The sequence below is a fragment of the Excalfactoria chinensis genome, chromosome 2, assembly GCF_039878825.1.
Source record: "Excalfactoria chinensis isolate bCotChi1 chromosome 2, bCotChi1.hap2, whole genome shotgun sequence".
Lineage (NCBI taxonomy): Eukaryota > Metazoa > Chordata > Aves > Galliformes > Phasianidae > Excalfactoria > Excalfactoria chinensis.
In genome coordinates this window covers 116380546-116408398 of record NC_092826.1, presented here as the reverse complement: position 1 = coordinate 116408398, position 27853 = coordinate 116380546, and the positions used below count along the sequence as shown (strand labels likewise).

At 37.8% G+C, this 27853-nt stretch overlaps 1 protein-coding gene across 1 annotated transcript; it reads left to right on the top strand.

The window, feature by feature from the left end:
* NPHP3 (nephrocystin 3) lies at nucleotides 1-27226 on the top strand. The gene is made up of 27 exons (XM_072328909.1): nucleotides 1-563; nucleotides 863-988; nucleotides 2263-2413; nucleotides 4189-4341; nucleotides 5331-5464; nucleotides 5686-5846; nucleotides 8006-8153; nucleotides 8705-8779; nucleotides 9317-9496; nucleotides 10840-10943; nucleotides 11925-12039; nucleotides 12829-12972; nucleotides 13505-13602; nucleotides 14065-14167; nucleotides 14794-14876; nucleotides 15859-15997; nucleotides 16784-16948; nucleotides 17589-17686; nucleotides 18518-18640; nucleotides 19041-19230; nucleotides 19369-19610; nucleotides 20012-20087; nucleotides 20964-21091; nucleotides 22936-23176; nucleotides 24902-25027; nucleotides 25942-26057; nucleotides 26261-27226. Exons 1-27 carry the CDS (start codon nucleotides 216-218, stop codon nucleotides 26439-26441), a joined length of 3948 nt encoding a protein of 1315 aa, XP_072185010.1. The 5' UTR covers nucleotides 1-215; the 3' UTR covers nucleotides 26442-27226.
* The last annotated feature ends 627 nt before the right edge of the window (nucleotides 27227-27853 follow it).

Here is a 27853-nt window from a genome sequence, read left to right as displayed (position 1 = left end):
GCTTCCTCCCGCCCTCCCTTCCTCGTCCGGCCGCCAGCGGCGAGCCATGGCCCCCGGGCTGGGGCAGCGCTGCAGCTCGGCCGGGCCGGGGGAGCGCTGAGGGGCGGCGGCCGGGGCGGGATAGGAAGCAAGCGGACAGCCCGGGGCACGACACCGCCGTCGGGCACCTCCTCTCAGTGCTAACCCCCCCACCGCCGCGGCAGCCCCCCTCAGCCATGGGGACGGCGTCGTCGCTGGTGAGCCCGGCGGGCGGGGTCGGGGAGGTGATCGAGGACACGTACGGTGGCGGCGAGGCCTGCGAGATACCGGTGGAGGTGAAGCCCAAGGCCCGGCTGCTCCGCGGCTCCCTGCGGCGCGTCGGCGCCTCACGGCCCGGCGGCCTGATCGGGGCCAGCTTCAAGTCTACGGCTTCGGTGCAGGAACTGGAGTGCGTGGCCGAGTACGAGCGTCTGAAGAAAGAGTACGAGATCTTCCGCGTCAGCAAGAACAACGAGGTGGCATCCATGGTGAAGAAGGAGGCCAAGCTGGACAGGGAGAACAAGCGGCTACGCGCGGAGCTGCAGGTAGCCGCAGCCACTGGGTCTGTCCTGCTCACCTGGAAGGCTGTGGCAGGGAGGTGAGAGTGCGATGGCTCATCCTTCCAAAGGAAGGCAGGGAAGCGGTGAGCATCCCTGTGCCATGCTGGTAGTCGTCGTGCCTCTCTCTAGGCAGGGCTGTGTGGTGCTTGGCATCTCCTTGGTGTAAGGGGAGTTGTGGGGTAGCATCATATTGAGATGTGGTGTTCACTAGCTGGGAAGTAAACTAAAACCATTTATTGCCGATTGCCATTCTCTCAGTAAAACGGTGCCTTCGATTTTTTCAGGCACTTCAGAAGACTTACCAGAAAATACTTAGAGAGAAAGAAAGCGCGTTAGAAGCTAAATACCAAGCCATGGAGAGAGCTGCCACATTTGAACATGATCGAGATAAGGTCAAAAGGCAGTTCAAGGTATGGCCTGACTTTTCTTTTCTTGGGAAAATGATAAAAAGTAAGTTGATACTTAGTCTCATTCCCCAAAGGAATTTCTTCAGAACAGTTTTCACAAAGATCTGCCCTAAAAAGATTGCGGTATTGTGGTTGTAGCTGATTATTTCCTTCAAGATAATTCTACCAAAACTTATCTGTAAGGTTAAGAGAAAAAACAGAAAACAGCTTTTAAGATACTGAAGTAAATGATGCAGAGATATGTCTTAAGCTAAATTCCTGTGTTATTCCAACAAGATCCTTGCAACTTTCATACCCGAGAGTGACAGGAAAATGTGGGCCTCAAATTGGCACATGCGGAAGAAATGTGTAAACACAGAGTTTTGTTTCTGAATCTACTTATATTTAGCAATGTAAGACTTCTAACTCATTGAAGTGTGTATTGGTGCATCTGTTTTGGCTGCTAGAATACGAGAGACTATTCAAGATAAAAGATTTGCACTACTTTATGGAAAAGTAGAACAGATACTTTTGGTTTTCCTTTGCTGCTTATGAGGGTACTTCCACCACTTAGCACAGGGAAACAGACCTTGGTTTTGCACTGTTTTCAAGATTTTTAGATCTTTAGTTATAGCAGGTGTTCATATTTAGCAGATACATCAAAAGAGAACTGTTTTTGACCTCATTTAAGAAAATGAGACTGGAAGAGGATTTAATCTCATTCTATTTAAATCGAGTTTCTTATTTCCTTCCTCTTGTGATGGTAATATTTTAAAATAGGACATCTGGAATACTCAACCACTTTCTATTTTAGGAAATTTAAATTGCCACTATAGTCAAAACTAAATACAAGATTATATGTAAATGTTAAAAATACATGGAAAAGTAAAAGAGATCCTCTGAAGAAAATTACCACATTCAGTGATTTTAGAAGACATTTAATTTAAAAGGTCAGGAAAAATGCTTGTCATTTTTAATGAACTTCCCAAACTAATGTGGACTCCTAACTTTCAGAATAGTATGCTAAGCTTTGAAACAGTAAAGTTTTAACGTCGGATAATTTTTAACTCTGTTTTTCTGCTCATTTATAGGCTCCTGATTGTTTCTTGTTCCCTTTCCCTTTCCCTTTCCCTTTCCCTTTCCTCTTCTCCTGCTAAATGAATACTAGAAACTCATCTTTACAGTTGAAAGTAGTTAATAGCTTCAGATTCAGGAATGTGATATTGAATTTCAAAAGATAATAGTCTGTATTTCAAACTTAGTTTTTGGTTTTGTGGGTTTTTTTGTTCCACTTGTAGATTTTCAGAGAAACAAAAGAAAACGAGATTCAGGACTTACTGAGGGCCAAACGAGACCTAGAAGCAAAACTTCAGAGACTCCAGGCCCAAGGAATCCAAGTGTTTGATCCCGAAGAGTCTGATTCTGATGACAATTGTACAGATGTCACAGGTGAGAATTTCATCCCCAGAATTTAGTGTTGTAATGTGACTGAAAGTCTATGAATAGTAGAACAGAAGCCAAAAAATCACCGTCTGCTTATTAATCCAGCTTGAAAAGCAACAAACAATATTTTAAAGGATTAAAGGAGCTGACTTCGCAAATATAGTTTATATTATGGAAGCCCCAGTCTTCTGGTCTCAGAAGTTAATCAGTTTAAAAGAAAATATAACACTGTCAAGAAATAGAGGAACGGTGACTTAAAGCAAAATAAAAATCATTTCATGAACAATTCTGAGTTTCCAGTCTATTCGAGCTTTCTTCTAAGTTTTCTTATTCTTGATCTGGGAGATTATGTTCCAGAGGATCCAAAAGAGTACAGCTGAAACCAGAGGGAATCTTGGGTAGACTTACAGTCTGTCTGTTAGTCTGTGATGAAATATGCCAGTCTCAGTTGCTGTACTTTTCAAAGTAGCAGAGTTAGGTGTATAACAAACATGATCTAATCAAAAGAGTTGTTTCATTGGAGAATTTTCTGAAAGGGCAACCCTAGAAAGTTTTATGAAGCAAAAGACAAAACCTTGTGCACATCATAAGAGGTACCTGCTAACAGTGTGGATTCACATATACCCTCACCAGTCCTCTGTCTGTGTATCTGATGGGAAACACAACAGTTAAGTGTAGTGGACAGTTAATATCTTGACACTGTTAAGAATGTCCAGCATTACTTCTTGCAACGCCTAGGATTACTGAGGAAACAGTGTGTCCAGGTGTTGTTGTGTAACATTTGGTTTCACAGAATCACAGAATGACCCGGGTTGGAAGGAACCTCAAGGATCATGAAGCTCCAACTCCCCTGCCTGACAGGGCCACCAAACTTCCATGTTTACTAGATCAGGTTGCCCAGGGCCCCATCCAACCTGGCTTGAACACCTCCAGGGATCGGGCATCCACAACCTCCCTGGGCAGCCTGCTCCAGGACCTCACCACTCTCCTAGCAAAGAACTTCTCCCTGACATCCATCCTAAATCTTCCATCTTTCAACTTAAAACCATTTCCCTTGTCCTGCTTTGCTTGCTAAGATACATCATCAATTGCATCTTGGTGGCAATATAAATAAATATGTGATCTTTGAAACTAGAAATATTTCAAAATGCACTGATTGGCTCTTTGCATGCCAGTTGTCCATTTGATATACCATAGTGGTATAGGTGTTTTTCTTCTGCCTTTTGTCTTAAATTCAGATTTGAATTCACACTTACCTTATGTTTTTCTAAGTGTTATTCAATTTTCTGTTTACCTTCATTAAAGAATATTTAATGTCTTGGTAGTTTATATAGTTTGACAGAAGTGTAATTCAGGCGTATTATGAAGAGATGCTGTGCATTCTGTCTCACAAAACACAGAAGATTTATTTCAGTCCTAGAGCACCTCTGTGCTATTTTATCTCTGGAACATTCCTGAACAGAAGTTGTCAGTTTTGTGATGTAAACAAATGACTGCATCCGTACTGTAAACAGTTTTCCTGATTTGTAATCCAAGACAGCATTTGAACCCAACTGATATGAGCAATCTACATAATAACAAGTAACAGCAAATAACCTCATCCTTTAGCAGTATGGCTTCCTATGAACTTCAGATTAGCATTCTCTGCTAAAGGTGAAAGAAAGAATTATGTTCACTAGCTTGTGACAGGTGATAACAGCTCAAATATTTAAGACTGATAATTTGCCATGTTTAGTGATAATGAATGGATTTTTTGGCTTGTTTATTTGTTTGTTTTTTAGCTGCTGGCGCTCAATCTGAATATTGGAATGGAGGAGCCTTGGGAAGTGAGCCATCCATGGGCAGTATGATGCAACTTCAGCAGTCTTTCAGGGGGCCTGAATTTGCTCACAGCTCTATAGATGTTGAGGGACCATTTGCAAATATAAACAGGGGTAAGTACTGGACTGTTTTGTTGGGACAATATGTGCTTGTGTCTTTTTTTTAATTCATTCCTACATAATTTGACTGAAGGATTGAGATACTTCTTTGTAAAAATAAAATGACTCTATGAACATGCCAAGTTATGTTTAATATATTTGGTAGTTATGGTATGTGCAGTACTGAGATTAGCAAACAGCAGTGAACAGCTCCCAGTTGTGAATAATCCAAAACCAACTTCATTCCTTGTATTAAGGAAGATAGTTGTCTCTTCCAGTGTTGACTGTGGTTCTTTTTTTCCATTTTGGTTTAAATGCTCAACTTCCTGACTGTGAATGTTATTTTGCTGCTAGCATAAAGTATATTCCTGTTTTCTCATTGGATTTACAAAGTTTTTGATTCAATTTGTTGAAATCTGATGGCATGACAAGGATATACGCATTGTTATATGAATCAGTGTTAGACATTTTGTTATCAGTAATTGTTACTTTTTAACTTTGTTCCCCATATTGCCTCTTGCAAATTGCCTTCCGCTGCTCTATTTTTCCCCACTGTTGCCATGGCCCTGGAACCCTTCCTACATGGCAGTTCCTCCCTTTTTAGTTCAGTCCTTAAGACTCTGGTTCAGAAGTCTCTGCCTACAGAGTGGGAAGGGAGAGACTGCTCTGTGATGGCTCCAGCTTCCTGTACTTATCTTTCCATTGAGCCATTTGGTACTGAAAGGGAAATGTATCTCAGGCTTCAAAGAATGATGAACCACAAGCAGAAGAACCTAGGAAAGTTTTAAAGTTAGTTATTGCTGTAGTGAATTGGCATATTGTACAGGTAGAGAATGCTGTGCCCTCTATCCTAAGAAGAGGCACTTCCCAGTTTCACCTTCATTAACTGGCTTGGTCTTGTTGAAATACATGCAGATAAGAAAGGGAAAAGAGATGATTACTTGTCCACTATCGAGCATAATCAGATATGGAGATCTTTTGACTTCATTCTTTTTAATTGGCAGATGACTGGGATGCTGCTGTTGCCAGTATATTACAGGTTACTCCTCTGTTTTCCCACTCTCTGTGGAGTAACACAGTGAGGTGTTTTATTATTAGCACTGATGAAACTCAACCAGAAGTGGAAATCTTCCTCAGAGTGAGTACCTGACAAACTTTTTGTTTCCCCTGTGATACTTATTCAGAAATTTCTCTAATATTTCTTAAGAGTTTTGGTAACTGTCTTGAGTTCAGTGAATTCAGAGGAAGCCTTGTCAAGGAATTCAGGGGAAGAAATTATATAGAAGAAAAATAATGAGGTTTATCTAGGAGATTCTATACAGATTTAGAAATAAAGCAGTTATTCAAATTTGCTTTCAGAACTACTCACCAAAACTGCAAAGAATCTGTGAAACAATGGGCTACTTCTTTCAAGTTGTTCATTTTCCAGCAGAAAATGAAAATCATTTTAAAGAAGTACGAAAATGGGAAATTGAAAAAAGTTCATTAGTCATTTTGCTCCTACATTTAACTTTGCCAAGGTGAGTATTTCCCAGGCTGGGAAAGCAAATGGAAACTGGTAACTTATGCAGAGTGCATAGCTTATTAAATTGTCTGTGGTACTTTATTGAGTACAGTTTCTGAGATAATATCTTCTAAGTGATACTTCTTCAACCTTTAGGTTTACAGGTGCAAACAGTTAAAATAATGTATCGGTTTTGTTGTCATTTACTTTTCCTGCGTCTATAGATTCTGTTAAAATACTGCATAAAATATGTCTTTGTAATAAGGAAACGTTTTGCTTTCCAAGAACAGATTCCGCCAAGCATATTGCTGGAATCAAATTGGTTGGCATTAATGTCTTCAGTGTTTTTCATTTGCTTATCTATCCTTACACCTACCCATAGTATTTTGCTTTTGTTCTGTCCCTTATAATCTTTTGTCTCTGTCTTTCTTCTGGACTGATTTCACAGCTATTCTGTGTAGTACCATACACTAACTCTCTACAAATGGATTTACTGAACTTATGATGTTTTAACACAAATGCTGGTGCAACATGTTCCATTTTTTTATTCAGTGTTTTGTTGTATTTGCCTGATCTTCTAGATGAAGAAACGTAACTCACTAAAAGAAAAATACTGAAGATATTTTTAGAATTGCATTAGGACTATTTATTTCTGTTGTGCATTTGGGAAATTTGGGCAGATAATTTGTTTTTTGTGGTTTGGGGGAAAAGGGAATTAGTTTTGTTGAAAAAGAGATGAAAAAGGATTAGAAAATGTAATACAAAAGTTCATGGAATGCCTGTATGGAAGCAAAATTCTGTAAGTGGTGATAAGAATTAAGTTTCAGATTGGGGGTAGATTTTGTAACTGAAGATTTCAAAGCTGTTGCATTATTAGAGCTCTTGTATAAACTAGACCTGTTGGTCCTGTAAGTAAAACATCTTTCCCCAGAGATTTAAAAGCTGGCTTAAGACAGTAGTAGCTCAGGTTTACAATAGTCAAGTACACGAGTTAACAGCCAGGTACTATAGATTATTTTATTTTGTTTTCATACAGAAGTTGTGATACGGCTGCCACATGTTTATGTTCTGAGAAAGCATGTCAGCTGCTGAGGGGCCATTGCGCCCCCCCCCCCCCCCCAGGGGAACACTTGCCAAATAACCTAACTTTACATATGTGTGTCACAAGTACTTGAGAATAAATTCCTCTCTTCCCTTCTCCTTCCCCCTTCACCCTCCCCCTCCCCCCCCCCCAAAAAAAACCACCAAAAAAACAACAACAAAAAACCACCAAAAAAACTCAAGCAAACAGCAAAACCCATCAAAAACACAAAATAGTATTTCTGCCAAAAGTATTCGCTTATTTCTCTCACAAAATCTGTGATGAAACTCATAGTGCTCATATGAAGAAAATAAAATTTGAAAAATTCTGTCTGCTACTGTCAGCATCCCCAGCTTATATAGTTCCTTTTGTGGAACAGCGGTAGACTGCTTGGTTTGATATCCATGGAGTCAGTTCCTTCACACATACTAAGTGCTTTGGAGATTGGCTAGAGACTATCCTACATCTCAAATGCTAATGGGCTCTTCCTCATAATGTGAATGCCTTCTTCAAGGAATACGACAGGGCCTTCAGAGAGGTGATTGCAGGGCATATAGCATGGTATTTGTTAATCATGTGTGAATCCCAATTTTGTTTCCATGCAACGCAATTATTTTTCACTCTGCATTTTGGCATGACAGAACAATTCACTTTTAATTTACAAAGCATTAACCATAAAAATTAATGAAGTTTTCATATTATGTGTGCCCCGGTGGCACACGTGGTAGAATTGCCACTTGCAACGCCGGAGGCCCGGGGTTCGAATCCCCCCTGTGGCACAAGTGGTAGAAGTGCTTCTCTGCTACACAGAAGGCTCGAATCCTGGGAGTTGGACTCGATGATCTCTAAGGTCCCTTCCAACTCACACGATACTGTGATATTTATAGTACAAGTAGCATAAATTTCTCTTTTACGTGCTCTTTGCTTCTGCATTTATCTTAAGTACTCAAATGAAATATTTGGTTATCTTTGTTGTAAATAGATATGACTTTTGAATTAGATTTTGCAGTGAAACCCATCTTCGGATCTTGTGTTGATTGAGCTATTTACTACAGCAGTGTAATATAGCACAAGAATGCTGATTTCCAATCTAGTTGTTTGTTGGAAGACTGTGAAGAAGCCTTCTTGAAAAATCCAGAAGAAAAACCCCGTCTGATTTACCACAGAATGGGTGACGACAGAGTCAGCTCAGACTCAGTGCAGCAGTTAATTGAGCAAATTTCTCATGTGAACAAAGCAAAGGTATGGTATTTCAAATGCTGTTAAATTTTAAAAGGCTTACCTTCCTACAATGAATAAGATCAAATGTTAGTAGTCTAAGATTTTCAGAGAAATTATATTATGCTCATTGCTCTGGATACTCATTATATGAGTAGGAATTGAATCTGAAATTTATGAAGATTATGAAATTTTCATTGGCAGGGAAAAGAAAACCCACTGCATTTTTACTGTAAAAAATCCCTGTGTTATAGGGGTGGAATTTCTCATCTGTGTTTAGCCATGTAAAAGGCTAAAGCAGTATTTAACTAAGGTCCGTCTGCAGCCACTGAAGTATATATGTGTACCTCCAGAGAGATTCCTTGAATCTCAAAATAGATGATCTCCCTCTGTAGAGAGGACTGTTGAGAGCAGCTGAAACTGAATGCCAAAGTTTTAAACTCTTAAGCAAAGTGAGTCTTACCTGAGATGAACAACATAATTGAGTTTAAATGTGTTGCGGAATGTTTTAAGTCCTAAATATTATTCCCAATTGGATTCAGGGTTATGTCATGCTTCATCATTTATTTTTTCAGAGGATTGATCACGTGGGAGATGTGGAGGAAGGAACATATGAAATCTATACTTGTGTGGAGAAGATAATTAAGCAGGTAGGGTACCTGCAGCTTCTTTTCCTACTCAGATTTATGATCTCAGATGCTGTCGGTGTGATTGTGATATGCTGATTCAATGTAATTCAGGTATTCTTTTTGTGTTACATCACTAGTACCTGGCAAGCAAGGAAAACTTGGAATGGAAAAAGTAATAATCCAAAATTAAGCAATGCCTTTTTGCAAAGAAGCAGGAATAACATGGTCAAGGGGTCAAGCATTGGACTAAATTTTCATTTAATGTGAAGCTCCTTATCATGGAGTAATAAAAGATTGCGTAGCCCATTCTCTCTTTAACCATCTTTGTTGTGTATTGCTTCCACTAGCTGAAGAGCGAGATTAGTTTATTGAGACCCGTGATAGTTTCATATAATAGCCTGTTCAGTTACATTCCCTGCCAGTGTGAAAGGAAATGAGCATACTGATGTTAGCAGAGTGGCACTCATACACCCTGGCATTGAGAGTAACACTGCAATGTATCTTTCACTTATGAAAATTATAGTTGCATCTATTTCCACATTATTCTGTTTCACTCAGGATATATTGGGCTGTGAAATGACAGAACTGGAAGGCAAAGATTTGGGTAATAAGGAAGAGTCCACTGCTCCTGAAGAAGAAGTTTTTGGTGATGTACTGTGGGATGCGCATGATGAACAGGAACAGATGGAAGCTTTTCAACAAGCCTCTAATTCAACATGTGAGCTGGGATTTGAGAAAGTACGTACACTGGAGATGTATATGGATGCAGAGGAAGCCATCACTCATTTTCCTCTCTTGTGGGGCAAGATGTAGTTCTACTGAAGAAGTTGTGTCTGAAAGCATCTTTGTGGCTGCTACTCCTTAGGCGAGGAGAGACCATATGTCTTATGTAGATGGCATATTTATTTTCTGGGAGAGATGCCAGTTTGCCTGTTGTTGAATGGCATTGATGAAGAAGCAGTTGTTGTTGCTGTACTGGGGAAAAGCGCTAGAATAGTGTGCCAGAACTTGAGTGTCCTCCTCTTAGGCTTTGAATGTCAATAAGGAAAAGCTCGGAATGTCTTTTTTTGAAGGAAATTGGAGCTCTATCTTGACATCTGGAGTTAGGTTTTGTGCAGGTGGCTAATGCAAAGATTTCATCTCATTATGCAACCAGAGGTATTTGAAAATAACAGTAAATTTAAAGGTAAAGAGGTACTGAATAACTCAATACTACCTTGTTATTGGAAGTATTTTGTAAGGCATTGTCAGTGTGATGTCAAGAACAGATATGTGCAGGGGAATTATAATAAAATGTAGAAAGTAAAAACACTGAAGCTGTGGAAAGTGATGTCAAATCTGATCTAGGCAACATTCTTTGATGTAGTGATGTAGTGTAGGGATGCAGTTTCTGTGTTAATATAAATTAGGATCCCAATTTTACTAGTAGTGTTGATTCTTTTACTTTGCTGTTCGTATATTGGCAATGAATTGGAGAACTGTGCTAACTTTACTACATAACAGAATGGTAAATAACAGAATATTAAAAGAAAATGTGTACATGTATCTTAATGTGCTTCTACTTCTTATTTGCAGACAGAATATTTCTCTGAAGTGAATTAAGGGTATTTCATTTTGTTTTGATTTTAAATCATCTGGAACTCTGCCATAACATTGTTGGACTTCTATGTGGGAAAGAAAAGATTACTTTTGTGTGCTGAGTGGCATGAGTCAGATGCAAATTTTAAAGGCTTTGTCTTAGCAAACCTATCCAATACAGAACAGTAGTTGAGAAATGGAGAGGGAAAAAAGCCTTAGTGAACATAGTACCCAGTTGCTTTAGTATATTAACACCAGTTCAGTTTATTAGCACTGAAAGTTCTTACTATATCAGGTTTTGAAAAAAAACAAGAAATTATAGACCTTGCGATTTAAGCTTTCGTTATAAATGCCATTTCCCTTTGTGTTTGCTATATTTTAGTATTTATTTCTGTCTTAAAAAACTTGCACACAGATTTAGTTTTTGGATGGTTTACAGTAACAAGCAAAATATTTTTTTCTTAAACAGCAGAATGTTTATAATAGTTATATCTTTTTAATAGTATTTTGAACGTCTAAACGACCTAGTAGCAGCACCAGCACCAATTCCACCTCTGCTTGTATCAGGAGGACCAGGTTCTGGGAAATCTCTCCTTCTGTCAAAATGGTAATGTAGTTTTTTTAAGTTTAACTTTTCCTTGTCCTTTCCCTTTATCTTTTTTCCAATTTCTCTTTTATCTTTTTCTTTTTCCCCTCCTTTTCCCTGTTTTTCTTTCCCTTTTAAAAATCTTTTATTTTTTATGAAATTTAAGGAAAATGTTTCCATTACATTTAAAATGTTGTATCAATTTGATAAGAAGAAAAGTGAAGATGTTTGCAAAGCATTGATGTTATGAAACAGTCCTGGAAAGTTTTACAATGTTTGAGTAGATGGACTGGCTTTAACAACTCCTTGATTCCAATGTCCTTGTGCGGCATACATAGGTGGTTTCTGTAGCTCATAGCGTTGCCCTTCTCTTGTACCTAAAACAGTCCTTTGGAGTCTTTTTCATTCAAATGAAGGAAAGACCAGACCAAATAATTTATCATAGCAATGCATTTTACAGTCACTTCTAGGTTATGACAAGATTTGCTGTCATAAAATAAATTGATAGTGTCATTACTTGTAAAAATTACTTGTGTGCCTCCGGTGGTGCAGTGGTATGAGGTGCTGCTTGCAACACCAGAGGCCTGGGGTTCGAATCCCCCCTGTGACACAAGTGGCAGAAATGCTGCTCTGCTACACAGAAGGGCTCGAATCCCAGGGGTTGGACTCGATGATCTCTAAGGTCCCTTCCAACTCGCATGATACTGTGATACTGCGTGAAAAAGCTCAGTATCATGTGAATATCCAGCGCCGCAAAGGGTAGTTGTTAATAGCCACTGGTACTGGCGGGAGCAGAAGTGATAACAGACATAAAGCGTTCAATTACACATCACAAAACATTTGACATTTTGTAAGGTGAACACTAAACACCTCTAGCTCAGACATTCTACCTCCTTTGCCAAACTCATGATTTTTAAGTTACATCTCCAAAAATAGTCTGTTAGGTGTTATTTTTGGTGTTTTTGTTGTTGTTTAATTGTTGTATTTTACTTCTCTCTGTAGGATTCACTTGCAACAGAAGCATTCACCAAACACTCTGATTCTTTATCACTTTGTTGGGAGGCCCATGTCAACCAGTTCAGAATCTGCATTAATAATTAAGCGCCTTACTTTAAAGGTATGCTGTATTATTACATACTCTGCTTTGCATGAATCATTGGAAAGTGCCTGTGTCTGTGTGTAGATCAAAAGGGAAATTTCTACAGACTCTTCTACATCCATCAGGAGCAGTGAAAGCGTAAGACATTATAGAAGGGGGGAAATCTAACACTACGCATGGAATGAAGATCTCTTAAATTTATCTCTGGGATATTTGTGATAGTTATACTTCCAGTGACAAATACTGATGTCTTATAAAGCCGTATAAGCTTCTTCCTAACTTTTCTGCTATTTTGCCAGAGAAGGAGGTAGTATCCCATATATGTCTGTAGAAGCCTGAGGCTAGATTTGCCAGCTGGCACTGTTTTTTTCTTAGACCAGTCTCTCTCCTCTGTCCTATTATTTTTTAACTGGGTTAGATATTTGGGAAATAAATATAAGTGGTTTTGTGTCTGAACTCTTTTTTTCCTTCATATGCAGTAATAAAACAATTAGGAAAATGAAATAAATTATGTGCTCCTTGCAATTTGCTCATGTATTTTAGTTAACCTGTGCAACTTTGAAGTCATTTTAAGTCTCCAGATCCCTTGTCCATTATGTAAATTCATGTTCTCTTTGTAGAATTATACACTGAATTTAATAAATATTCTGTGTTCTATATAAACTAGAAGAAAAGAATCCTATGTGAACTTGACCAGATTCACCCCAACATTACACACTTTATTTTCCTTTTGTGTCTGTGGATCTTTATTAAACTCATAGGTGACTTTTAAGGTAGAATTTGTTGTATTTGTTTATAATTCTGCAGCTTATGCAACATTCTTGGTTAGTGTCACCTCTGACCTTGGATCCTACTAAACTTCTGGAAGAATTTCCCCGTTGGCTGGAGAAACTTTCTGCACGTCATCAAGGCAGCATAATTATAATTATCGATTCTATTGACCAAATACAGGTATATTTTCAGTATGCCTAGCATTTGTCAGTCCAAAAGTAACTTTGATTATTGCAATAGGTTCAGCTATGTCTGCATAGCAGAAACATTAATGTTTTCTTTAGTCTAATGAGCACATATAGAGTAATTTGCAGCAAGTGCAGATGAAGTGTGAGTCTTTCAGTTTCATAGATGAAATTTGTGGGTTGTGGGTTTTTTTTGTTTTGTTATTACCTTTCTAACATCTTCACTTTTGAGCAGCCCAGATCTATTATTTATGTAAAAGTTCTTCATTGTGAACTGGGCATGCAAGTAGCCCAGTCTTCGAGATAAAATGTTAACAGTAGTGTTCTATCTGCTTTATTTCATGTTCAGTCACACTGATTTCACTGGATCACTTGGTACCGTTTCAAGAATCAGATCATGAACAATTTGTAGTTCTATGCTGGTGAACTCAATATTCCATTCTCTGAGCTGTGTGATGAATGAAACCTATCAACTTCTGGCATTTGTTTTGAGCATTTGTATTAAATAATCAAAATTTGTTTTTAAGCAAGCTGAAAAGCATATGAAATGGCTGATAGATCCACTGCCAGTGAACGTGAGAGTGATTGTATCAGTGAATGTAGAAACGTGTCCACAGGCTTGGAGGTATGTTATATTATATTTATGAGATGTTTCAAGGTAGCTTGTCTTAAAGTAGTTATTTTAAATTAACTAGTTGAAGAGCAAATGGTTAGATTTTTAAGGCCTAGAATTGTAATCAGTAGGTACCATTTTGCAACTGTTGAGTATCGTGGAAGCTTTTCAATGTAACTGCAGTTTTATTTGTTATGAAACCAGATTTTCGTGACTGTATGAAAAAATATACTAAATGCAATCACATGCATAGCAGGAAGCACACTGCTGTGATGTAGATCCAGAAAAAAAAAAAAAAAAAAAAAGTGGAAATTTGGCTAGTGATGATTAGAATTTCTTAGTAGCAGAGAATAAGTTCAATTACTGATTTGATATCAATCATTAAAAACTATGGAACTTTGATGTACTTTATTTCCCACTCTTTATAGGCCATCTAATAAGTCTGGACTATAATTTTGCTCTCTCTTACCAAAGGTTGTGGCCTACCCTTCATCTTGATCCACTGAATTCCAAGGATGTTAAAGCTCTCATTAGTGCAGAATGTAGCTCTGCGAATGTTAAATTGACTAAAGAGCAGGCAAGTCTTTTGTAGTTCTTCTAAAATACTTTAGTAAAACTTCTAATGAAAGCATGGAAAGATGAAACAAGTACAGCTGCCAAAAGAAAGTAATATATTTAGCTAAGTAATACTGCTCAAAACAGAATGCAGTTTGAGGTTATTCTTTTTTACGGTGGTTTGTTTTTTTTTTACCTCGTGTCTCATGGCATCAAAGCACAGATGGAACAGTGTAAATTATTAACTGGAAAACTGTATGGTTGCACATATTGCTGTCAACATATTCTTTCATTTTAGATGCATAAAAGATTTAGTATTGCATAGTAATGTAACAATGATTGACTATGTGGGGAAAAATTATTTTACCTCTTTGCCTTGGAGATCAGTGATGTGAGGTAATCCTCATCTTTAGAGATGTAGTGATTAGATCTTGACTGTTCTAATCTTAAACTAGAAGGGAAGCTTTAACTTGTATGCTCTGATATCTTGAAAAACATGCAGTATTTTGTTCACTAGTTTCATGTCATACTCTTCAAATGTTATGAGTAGAAACACATTTGAATCTTTTTTTTTCTTGTCAAAACATGAACTTCTTATTGGTGTGGCTGATTTATCTTAGCTCATAGATTTTGTTTAAAATCTTACAGGAGAAGAAGCTTGAGAGACACTGTCGTTCTGCCACAACTTGCAACGCTTTGTATGTCACTCTTTTGGGCAAAACCATTGCTCGGTAGGTACAGATGATCTTGCAGTTATGGTCATCACTAGGTTAGAAGGTTGTGAGTCGATTTGTTAGCATTTTGAAACAGTCATATAATATAGAATGAGTTCTGCTAAGAAAAAACAGCAGAGCAGTATCTGAAGTTTTCCCACATCACTGACTGGAAATGCAATGGGAGGAAATGGAGGCATATAATCTTGGCTATTTTGATATTAAGTGAATCCGTATAGCTCTGAATGTATCCTTCTATTTTTCTTGTCTTTTTTTGTTCTTTTAGTTTCTAGATATGACAATTACCTTAATGCCTTTTAGTGGCATTTGGAGAATTATGTTATTGTTTTGTTAAATGGTTTAATTCAGATCTGTTGTATTTACTGATGTACCAGATAGCTTGCCTCATAGATTTTAAGGCTAAAAAAGAGTTCAGTGTTTGCATAGTTTAACATCCCTCACATGGTATTTTACTTCTAATTCCTGCTGTGCAGAAAATTAATCTTCCCTCTTGTGCAACAGAATATGTCCAAGTGCATTGGTTTATTATTAACCTAGACTTCATCTTGTTGAGAAAGCCCCATTTATAATTTAGAGACTCCCAGAAGATGATAATTTACTCTGGGTGACTGATTTTCTTTCTTTTTTGTTGCTGTTTTATGTTCTGGAATGCTTAATTGCTCTTGAAAACATGCCTTGTAAATGCATTAGGTGAAACAGCAGCATGTGGTTTTATCTTTATCCAGTCTGATGTTCTTACTCTGTGCTATTGCTGGAAGAAAGAACACAGCAATGTACCTTTTCTTGGAAATAAAAATGTTGCAGTTACTTAGAGAAATCAGATAGGTGGCTCCAGGAATTTCAACTCTTGATTTTAATCTTGCCAGGTACCGTGAGCCTTTCAAACTCAATAAAGTTCAGAGGTAGATCTTTTTGGCAGTTTGTTTTGCTCAGCCAAATTTACTATGCTAAGCCATGTTCCTTTTGTCCATCTTCTCAGTGTTGGAAGTGCAGGAAATATCGATGAAACCCTTCAACAGTGTTTCCAGTGCCAAGACACAGTGTCCTTGTACAGGCTTGTTCTGAGATCAATTCAAGAATCATTGTGCAGTGACAAAGAGAAGGGGCTTTTGAGAGAGGTAAGGAGAAAATGATTTATAGAGGAAATGTATATTCTTTCCTGTAAGGATTCTTTCATAAATTAGAAATAATAACTAACTTATGTATGTTCAAATGTGTAATTCAGGGAATGTTGCGTTATTAACTATAGACAGGAAATTTTACTAATCTAATTTCAGCTATTGTGTAACATACAACTTTTCTGTGTTGAATTTAAAGTAAATCATTATCTCACAGAACAAAACAGAACCTTTCCACTAAAATGTGGTGTAGAATAAATACTTCCTTTTATACCCTGACCAAAGGGTTAAGCACAGTAAGTCTAATCAAAACATGATGTTCTGCGAATATAGGGCACAGTATGTTCAATTTCTGATTTCTCTTCCTGACTACAGAATTCCTTCATTCCGCAGAACTTTTGTTTTTTAATTAGGACATGATACTTGATTGATGCAGGAAGTTCTTCGGTTCTGGCAGTACCTTCAGTGTGCTTTACTTGGATTAAAGCCCCTTGTGGCAATGGATTTACTTTTTCTCTAAGTGGCTGAGATGAAGATCTAAGGAACCGTTTGTTTGTTTCAGATTTCAGCTAATGTTCCCATTTGGTGCTTCATCTTTTTAGAATATTAAACCATTAACACTGAGGAAAGGGTTTGTGTAGGTGGCATTTTTTTCTTGGCATATAAAGTTATACACAGTAATGCCCAGTGTTTTCTTTCGAATTTTAATATATCTGAACTCAGAGCTCAGATATATTGCAAATATTGCAAACTAACTGTGTAGGATAATTGTTCTGCTTTACATAGATACTGTGTGTCATTGGTGTTAGCCACAATGGTGTGAGTGAATCTGAGCTGATGGAACTGTATCCTGAGCTGTCTTCAGCAGTGCTAGCTTCACTCATTCACAATCTGCACAAAATGTGTTTGCTGACATATGGCTGTGGTTTGCTCAAGTTCCAGCATCTCCAGGTAACTTTTTTAGTTCTAAAGATGTGCAAGTGAAATTCTGTCAGTGCAAAAGCTTTTGTCCAGAATCTGGTCTTGACTGCATTGTGGTAGATAGGAAAGACATTTCAGTCTATTTCTGTTCATTCAACTTTACGCCTAGTTAAACTCAGAATTATTTTTTCTTTCTTAAAATTTAAGCTGTTCATTTGCCCTGTGACACTCTTAATCCCTGCTGTTCTGTTATTATTAATAACACAGTTATTGATGTTTGTGTTTGCTCATTCATTTTTCCTTAACTTTTTCCCTGATATTAGAATTACTTTGAAGTACTAGAGCTGTGTTACCACTGGTGGTCAGTATTGTTGAGCAGTTGAAAAGCTGGCATCCCAAGCCTTCAGAAATTTATGACTATTAGATGTTAACTCAGTTGTCTTAGAAAGCACTAGTTCCTTATCAACAAGATGATCTGAAGGAGAAGAGAATGTTATCTGGATAACCAGGTCTTTGGTGTACTGCACAACAACATTTGTAGTGCCTTTGGAGGAAGATTTTGCAACATGAGACTTGTTTGATTAAATAAATTCTTTCATAGTTCTCTGTATGTCATTTGTACTTAACAAATTACATGCATACTCCTTATCTCAATTGTATTCCCTTTCAGGCTTGGGAGATGGTGAGATCAGAGTATATGGAAGAAGGTGCAAATATTATTTCAGCCTATAGACAAAAACTTGTGGACTATTTCACCATGCAACTAAGGTAGGTTGTAATTCCTCAAGATGTGCTAAACCACAGGCTTCATGTTTCCTGGATATATTTTTTTCTTTATTATGCCTTTTTGACCCAGTTTGTGAATAACTGCAAAATAATCCAACAAAACCCTCAATGTCATTTGACCTGTTTATTATTGATATATTGTTTTTTTATCTTGGAAAAGATGGAGAATTGTGGTGAGAAATACACACTAAAAGAGGTTACCATGTGATAATCTGTGGTGTGAATGTATATTGCTTTTGTTATTTTGTGGTAACTGACCCCATGTAGATTTTTAACTCCTAGTAAATGCTAGAAAATTTGATGTTTCTTGGAACTTGAAGAGACAGGAGACTTTGCATTCAGCAAGCAATAGGCACATATATAAGAGGAGATCCAGTAGTATAGCAGAAAGGCTACAAGTTGATGCCTATATTGAAAATGGGTTTGCATTTGCAGTCCTGAGTCAGTGTCCCAGCTGTGGAGTGCTGCTGCTCAGAGCATGAGTTGGGTAGCAGCAGGCCAATTGGGGGGCCACAGTGTACCAGGGAAAGGAGGCACCAAAGGGTCAGTGTTTCTGGGCTACAGTCAGGCTGGCAGATCCAGATTAGCCCATGTGAGAGAGAAGAACAAATTCCTGTGATTTCCTGGAGGTTCCACGGCTCTCTCAGGTAACAGTGGAATGAAGATGTGAGAAAACAGAGCACATGGGTCTCATAGTGGTCTGTCTATTTAAACATTCAGGCATGGTACATGTATACTTGCCTTTTTTTGCATCACATTGATGAGTAGTATAAGGAGTGTCCATTGATATTTTTATGGCTTTTCTCTCAATAGTCGAGACCAAGTGACTTGGAGAAGTGCAGATGAACTTCCCTGGCTCTTCCAACAGCAGGGTGACAAGCAAAAGCTACACAAATGTCTTCTGAATCTCTTTGTATCCCAGAACCTTTACAAAAGGTACAAAGTTAGATACTTTTTTGGGGGGTGTAAATGCTTCAAAGTATTATTATTATTTTTTTTTTTTCATCAAGCACATTAAATATGAAGTATTTGATAATTACTTACTTTAGAGTATAAATCAGAAAATGATAGATATAGATTGAAAGAACTGAGATAGTAGAGGCTGAAATGGTAATGAATTGGTGATTCTGTTCTCATATGTCATGTATTTTTTCATTTCTGTTATAAATGGGGCTTTGGTAAAGGCGTAAATGCTACTGTTAAACAGCAACAGCCTCAACAGGTTGTAGCATAAAGAGAAAATTCATGCATATGGCCCTATTCTTCTAACGTAGCATCAATCTGAAGAGAGAGGTGTCAGAGATAAGATGAGCTTCTTATTTCCTTGTTAAAACAGGGGACATTTTGCAGAATTGCTGAGTTACTGGCAGCTGGTTGGGAAAGATAAGAGCTCTATGGCAGCTGAGTATTTTGACTCTCTGAAAGAATATGAAAAAAGCTGTGAGGGAGAGGAAAGTATGATCTGCCTGGCTGATCTTTATGAGACCCTGGGACGGTTTCTTAAGGACCTAGGTCTTCTCAGTCAGGTGAGTACATTTAGAGACTTGTAACAGCAAGGAGGCAAATTAAGCAGAGCTGATTGTGCGCTTTCTGTTGCACTTGTTAAATTACTGTAGCATACAAGATGTTGCCTGCTGTTCATATTCTGAACCTCGTTGTTACAGGCTGTAGCTCCTTTGCAGCGGTCTCTGGAGATTCGAGAGACTGCGTTGGATCCAGACCACCCAAGGGTGGCACAATCACTTCACCAGTTAGCAGGAGTTTATGTTCAGTGGAAGAAGTTTGGGAATGCTGAACAGCTGTATAAACAGGCACTGGAAATCTCTGAAAATGCTTACGGGGCTGAACATCTTCGGGTAGCCCGTGAACTAGATGCTCTTGCCATGTTGTACCAAAAGCAGAACAAGTAAGACTGACTATGCTTGTGGTTTTTTTTTTAATGTCAAAGTGCTACAAAAATAACTTTGCAGATATTTGCTTCCTGAAACCAGACTGTTTCTGTAGTTCTTTTTTAGAGTTTTCTAACTTCAACAGTGAGCATACCCTCTGTATTCTTGTAGCAGGACATGCAGTAGAGGTCAACTGCTGTGCTTAGTATTTCAGCAAACTTCTAGTAAGTCAGAGATGAAGGAGGAGCATTGTCTGGCACCGAGCATTTTGGATTTTCTTTATCTTGAACAAAATAAGTGATTTTTTTTTTTTCCTAACATTCTTAAGTTCTCCTTATACACTTAAATAACTTAAAAGTTTTTCAGAACACCCAGCTACATTTGCCATTCTCCTAACACTGTAAATAACTGTTTTCAGATATGAACAAGCTGAGCAGTTGAGGAAAAAGTCCTTCAAAATACGTCAAAAAGCAGCAAGACGAAAAGGCAGTCTGGTAAGGAAACATTTGATGCTTAGAAGGAATGCTCTGTTAAATAGATGGTAAAGTGTGTCTGCAATGCTGACAAACCTGATGCTCAAATGCTTTTGATAAGTGGAGGCATAGGTAGTGAGTGGCATAGTAGTGGCTTTGGTAACTGCCCTTAAACTACTCTGGAAGTGGAGATGAATCAGGACAACTGGTATGGAGTTCAGAAGCAGAAAAGAAATAAACGTGTATATACATTTTAGGGCTGCAGAATTACTGCTGATAAAATTAGCTGTCAAAACCACAATGGTGAAGGGTATTCTCCAGAGATAACAGAAGCCTTCATCCTACAAATACTATGGAACAAAATCCATATAGCAATGGATAATCTCAGTAACAGAATTATGTGCCATGCTGAGGTTTTTCTTTATTTTTTCATTTTTTTTTTACTTTTATTTATTTTTATTTTTTTCCTGTGTCTGCTGTGTGTTGTTAAGCATTAGCTTGGCAGTTAAGGTCCATGTGAAGCCTCAAGTTATACTTTAAAGAACCTTTGTATGGCATTTGAGACAGGAGGTTGGCTTGATTTTTTTTTAAGTTTATAAACTTAAGGATTTCATCTAAATTGTTTTATTTTTAACTGTGGATTTTAAATAAAATAGCATGTTTGATATAGCAAAAAAGAGAGCTGTTTTACAGCACAGTAACTTAAATTTCCTGGAAGCATGATTGGTAAAACTTGCCATTAGACTGTGAATAAGCAGAATGCCATTGAGCTTGAGAACAGGAATTAAGTAGAATTGTTTTCCTCATTTGATGTAAAACCCGAGTCTTTTAATTTTCTGCCTTTAGTAACACACTTTGAAAGTAATGATGGTTGACTTACCTTGTGTTTTGCTGTAGTGTGGCTTTGCCCTTCTACGTCAAAGAGCCCTGCAACTGGAAGAGCTCACACTGGGCAAGGATACACCAGACAATGCTCGAACCCTCAACGAGCTTGGAGTCCTTTATTACCTGCAAAATAATCTTGAGTAAGTTGTGTTCTTTGTGACACCTCCACTGAGTATTCTCCTAGATCACACATGGAAGCCAAGTGTCGAGAACTAGCATTGAATTTAGAGACCTGGTCAGACATGCATTATGGTGATGTCTGTGGTTCATTCTGTTTTTGTTTACTGTGAAATTCACTCATATTTTATAGACTTGATGCCACTAACTGGTATTAACAAATGGGTGTATTTTCTGCATTCAGAACTGATTTTTCATGGTTAAAATTAACTAGCCTTATTTGCAAGTACCGGTTCTCTCTCAAAATATACACCCTCTCAGCTTCAGAATTTTTGTCACCGTTTTTTGTAGTATTCATACTTGAACATCAATATTGGTCTTTTTCACGTCAGTTAAGTTGCCAGTATTACAAGAAGTCGTGAGTTAAATATTTATTCACAGTACATGTTATCCTCAAGTCTTTTAAGGGCAAAGGTGGATGGAGAATCACAACTGCTCTCTAAGTATATGTAGAAATAAGCAGGGGTATGGATGAACGGGACTGGCATGTGCAGTGCAGTTCTCGTCACATGGTTAGTGATTTCTTCTGTCCACAAAGCAGTCTAGAAGTGGGTGTTATGAGTGAAGTGTAGAGTCACCTTCTGTCCTGCTCTCCTGAACTGAATCTTTCCAGGAAAAAAGTAAAATGCACAGCAAAAGCACAAGAGTAAGTTCTGAAAGTGTTTTTATGTTTTCCCTCTATTTGATGTTTAAACTGCAAGTAGTTCTTGGAAGACAGCAGTAATATATTATAATTTAGAATCTGCATCTCTGTTAAATGTGGGATTTTTACAGTGAAGGCCTTGGTTTTGGAACAGCTGTTGAAAATAGATGGTTGCTTTTTGTTGTTGCCTGTTTTGTTTTACCCTCATGAAGCCACATGAAACTGGCTGATCATAGAAGACTAATATCTATCTGATCTCATACGGAATCATTTTGAATTCCACATTGCTCAAATATAGTACAGCACAACCAATTTTTAGAGTAAACATATCTCTGCTGTTTCACATGCGAGTGAAATTACAAACCTCGTTCTGATGAAGGCTGAAGTAATTTTAATGGCTGTTGTGTATCTCTTCTGATTCTGTGAGTCCAGGATTGAATTTTTTGATGATTTGATACAATAAGAATGAAATCAAAGGCAGAAAGGTGTGTCAGTAGCAGTTGCTATGTATCACGCTTCATCCTCTGGCCCTTGCATAGGGAGAACACCTTTTGACACCTGTGTTAGAGCTCTAGATTTGAATGTATAGTTCTGCATAAATGATCTTCCTAATGTGGAATGGATTTTTCTGATTTACTAAACTACACTTATGGGAACCAGAGTCGCACAGAATTGGTGTGTATGTCAGGATGACAAAACACCCATTTATAATGGATGCTGCTGATGTTATGTGGCAGTCACTTAATGTTTGTGATAGAGGAAGTGCTATAAATCCATAATAGAAAGTAGTATGCTGTTCTAGTGAGATGAAAGGAATGCTTTTGATTGGAAAATGCTTCAACATTGGCATTACAGTATCTTTTCCATTTTGTCCCTTCCAAATACATTTTGCTATAGAATCTAGCGCATCATAAATGATAGATGTGATAACCTGATCATGAAGCAGCTATAGGGTTAGTTTAATATTTGCTGAAATCTTCTAGACTGTTTTTTTCGGTTCTCCATGGATGTTCTGCCCTGATATGTGAATTATCTCTGCCTCTTAGCAGGGTTGGCCTGCATGTTTTCTACAGTTTCTGAGACTGAGTTTATTCTGTTTCATTCACATCAGCCTGTACAGATGTTAACAGCTTTAAAATCTTGCTCCATAAATGTGTTCTGCAGGACAGCAGAACTTTTTCTGAAGCGCTCCCTGGAAATGAGAGAAAGAGTCCTGGGACCCAACCATCCCGACTGCGCACAGTCTTTGAACAATCTGGCAGCCCTGTACAATGAGAAGAAGCACTACGAGAAGGCAGAGGAACTCTATGAAAAGGCTTTGGACATCAGGAGGAGAGCACTGGCTCCAGACCATCCCTCCTTGGCTTACACAGTGAAACACCTGGCAGTGCTGTACAAAAAGATGGTAAAGTACAACCCTGTTATCTCTTCACATCACCTAAAATGATGTTAGGACCTGTAGTGACGCAGTCTTCCATCCAAAAGAAGTGGGCTGTTTTGTCCGTTATGTGTATACATGTATAGAAGATGCATGTTGAAGGGACTTTGTTTCCAAAAAGCCTGGTAACTTTTTCAGGATGAGCTTTGCCTAAAGGAAAATCATTTGGGAGTGATGTCTTCAGTGTCTTACATGCCCAGCATTCACCAGAATGGATGATTTCTCACCTGCTTAAAACCGAATGCTTTTGTTGCAGCAGGGGAAGCTCGTGCCAGCTGTGTTGAGTTCTGTTTTGTACATGATTTCAATATACAAGAGTTCAGTAAGACATCTTGATGGAAAAAGCATGTTTTAGATAATACAGAATAGCATTAAGCTTTACAGACAATCTGAGAATAAATTGAAGGTTCCTGATGAAGGTGGTGCTTTACTTAAGGCTGGCTCATGAGAGAGGGAGCACTTAACAAATAACTGTGTGGCCAAGCCACTTCCAGCTTATGTTGATTCGGTGAAAGATGAGAATTATTTTCCCCACTAAATACATCGTCCGGAATAACATTAACAGAAGTCTAGACTAGATAAAACTCTGTGTTTTATCATTTCCAACTGTAAGTGCATGAAATGGTTTTGGGTTCCATGTTCTCTGCTCACCTCAGCTTCTAACTTTGATGCTTCTAGAAACTTGAAAAGCACTCAATGTTTGCATCCAGCAGTCCTTTGCTCATTTGAAGTAGCATAAATTAGAATTTGTGCTGAATTAATGATGCAGAGGAGAGTGTCAGAAGAAAAGGGACAAATATCACATATAGAAAATGACCATTATTTATAATATTTTTTTCCAGAATTACTCCTGATTGTCTTTAGTCTGTGGCTTGGTGATGTTTTGAAGAAAACAAAATAAGGAGAAAGTTTGATTTGAATTTTGGAATTGCAGTGAACCATTACACGATTGGTCATTGCTATTAAATAGGAAAATGCTAATAATAAAAACCTGAACATTCTTCAGAAGTATATCTGGTTAATAGATGAGTAGATTAAATTGGGAAGAAAACATTTTCTCATTTTCTGGAAAAACAATCTGCATTTTAAAACTGATGGGGATATGAGAGGAGAATTATAAGAAGTTGATCGAGAAGTCAAAGTCTCAATGTGGTGAATGGAAAGTGATGGGTTATTGATATGGCATCAAACATCACCGCTGTCCCAGAGAGGACAGTGCAAACAGCACTTAAGTAATCTGAAAACTGCTCCTAAGTGAAGGCAGCCACATTCCCATTCCCATATCAATAAAACTTAGGCACTTTAGATCAAAGAATAAGGTCTGTGCTCTCATTAATGGCAGAATGAGGAAGTGCAAATGGAGAAAATTACTTGAGAAAAGTACAGCTGAGAATTCTTTTTAACAGTCTTCTGGATTGGACTCTTGTGGGAGAAAATGAAATAAAAAGGAAGAAGGAGACATAGCTGAGAAACACATTAGCTGGAATTGAATATGCTCACTATTTTGGAAAACTAATCTTAATAACTATTCACAGTGAATAATCTGTGTGGAATATAACTATGAATGGACTACAATTAAACCCTTATTCTGGAAACAGTTAGACTTCTCCAAGCTTTTTGTTTAAAATAGATTTTTAGCCTCATCATTTTGATACAAGACGATTGAATTGTTTTTCGCTGTGTTGTTTGTAGGGAAAGCTTGACAAGGCTGTTCCTCTGTATGAACTAGCTGTTGAAATACGACAGAAGTCATTTGGCCCCAAACACCCCAGTGTAGCGACGGCTTTGGTGAATCTGGCTGTTCTTTATTGTCAGATGGTAAGTTGGTTGTGTCTGCTGTGTTTAGCATTCCGGCTGTGGGTTCCTTTAATGACATGCATCTAACTAATACCGAAGTAATGTAATCACAGTTAAAGGGGAACTCCTTATAGAACCTACAAATACTTACTTAGGTTTCACTTAAAAAAAAATGGAAGGATATTTGACAAGGAACATGTAGGCAGGTGATGAATAATTGCTGTGAATGATGTTATATGAGGACAATTGTGCTAATGCTCTGTAGATTATTCAAAATGCCCACATGCTTCATAGGACAATAGCACAGTATGGCATTTCTAGTGATGCAGCAGTCCCTGTGGTACGATGAAACACAGCTCCGCTGCTGATTCACTGGGTAACATAATCTTTTGAAACTTGTGTCCATGAGTGAATAGTGCCCATCTGCAGCAGCTGTGATGCTGTAACTAAAAATCTGAGAGCGTTTACAGCTGATTTGTTTTTTAATGTCTAAGACTAATATGAGACTTAAAGGAACTGCAGTTAACTGAATTCCTTAATTAGTGTCAGTGGGAGCAAGCTGTTTCTTGTATTCTTTGCTTTTGCAATCTGCACATCGATTTTAATCAGCAATTAAAGCTGCTTCAGGTAAAATTAAAGTGTGTTTGGTAACTCAGAGTTTTCTGGCACAAATATTAAGATTTTCAAGACTGCGTAGGAGGACCATACCCTAACCGGGAACTGGTCAATGGGAATGGGATTTGCAAGTGAAACTTGTGGCTCTGACATTCACAGTTATCACCCTCATCGACCAGCAATACTGAGAACACAAAGCACCTTATTGGTTGTTGAATGTGTAAGAATTTCTACCCAGGATGTGCCACTACTATGCAGGGAGAAAAAGCAGTGACAAAAGTAAGACGCTTTTATAACAAACAACTTTCTTATACCCAAAGAAAAAGCAGACTGAAGCTTTACCTCTTTATGAACGTGCGTTAAAGATTTATGAAGACAGCTTTGGTCACATGCATCCTCGCGTGGGAGAAACTCTGAAGAACTTGGCTGTGCTCAGGTAAGATTATATGCCTTAGCCCTATAAAATCACATCACTTTAAAATGTAGCAGATAAAAATGAAATCTATTGGACCCGTGTATTAGGAAAGGAGGGAACCTTAATTACACTTGTTGATTGCATTGTTTGCATTTCAGTTTGAATGAATTGAGAGACAAGTTTTATTTGTTTGTTTTATCTTTGTTTTAACTCTTTTTCCCAAGCTATGAAGGGGGAGATTTTGAGAAGGCAGCTGAACTCTACAAGAGAGCTATGGAAATAAAAGAAGCAGAGACTTTGTTAATAGGTGGAAAAGCAATTTCTCGACACTCATCGAGTGGAGACACATTCAGTTTAAAAAGTGCTTTATCACCAAACATTTTCCTGGAGCCTGGACAAAGGTGATAGAAACCTGCTCAAAGAAAAGGTAGTTTCTATTGCTATTTTTATATAAAACTATTAAGAAAACCTATTTTTCCTGGGTTAAATTACTACTTTGGAACTTAAGACTGTCTTTGTGAATGACAGAGAAACATATTTAATCTTAAAATCCTTCCACATTATCTCTGTGGAATGTATGGTACAAAGTGAGATTCTTCCACTGTGTATAAGGTACTTGCTTAAGCTATAGTTAATGCCAAAAAGATATAATACCTCTTAGCTTAAGCGCCAGGATTATAGCAAGATAAATTGAACCAATGGGATATATTTTATATGGTAGTTCTTCTGTGTTATAACAGCCTGGCTTAGTGTGTTTTTGTTTCATCAACCTTCTTGACCTCTTCTGAAGCTTGTAAAATCATTTCTAAAGTGATAACAATTTTGAAAAAGTCTCGATATTGTTTTACCCAAAGTTTTACCTGCGAGGTAAATTCACCTTTCAGCAAACTTATATTCAAGAGACTTATGCAAAAACAATTGGTTCCCTTGGGAAGCAAACATATGTAAAGATACAGCTGTATACAAGGAAAACTCAGATTCAATGACTGTAGTTGTTCAGTGAAAACACTTTCAGTGAGGAATCTGAATGAAAAGGAGCACGATGTGATGCCTTGTTGTTAAACCTTTAAATGTACTTCCACTATTTAATCTCATTGGATCCTTTGCAATCCAAGAATGCTTGTGTAAGCTGGAAGAATCTACCGATGCAAAATAGCTTGCCAGCCAATAAAAAGATGCTAATCAAATCCACCTGCTGTATTTTCTTTTAATTTCCTAGTTACTCAGGAGAAATAGTTTCAAGTCTTTTTATTCAGTGAATGTGAATTTTTCTGCTTGCTGGGTAAATGTATCCGATTTTGGAATTGAGTTAAAAGGGATTACTCTTTTAGAAAGTTCAGACAAGGTAGCAGTAAGTGTTGATCCTCTGTAACAGCACTCTGGTCATTTTTCTCTTTAGAAAAACGCTTTTTAAACAGAGGGAGTTTTTCCACTGCATTCCAGCCACCTTAGAGACCCATGTTTGCAGGATTGCTATGGAAAAAGAAAGAAAAAGAAACCTCCTTTCCCCCCTTCTCAACTTCTATTTGTTTTTGCTGCCTACTCTTCTAAGGTGTGATGATACCCCTCTTTAAAGCCCATAGTATGAATTAATAGACTAGCTCAGACATCTGTTAACTCTGTTCTGATTTTAACACGCAGTGAAATATTTTGCTCTGTTTACGTAGCACTTCCACTTGTAATAGGAAACTGTTTGTAGACCTCCCCTGTCTAATCAAACTTTCCTCAGTTAATGATTTCTAGTTCTGAATTATTACTGTTCTTCATTTGAGTGATTTCCCTCCCTGTTTCCTCATCAGTCACAGAGCTACTTTTGG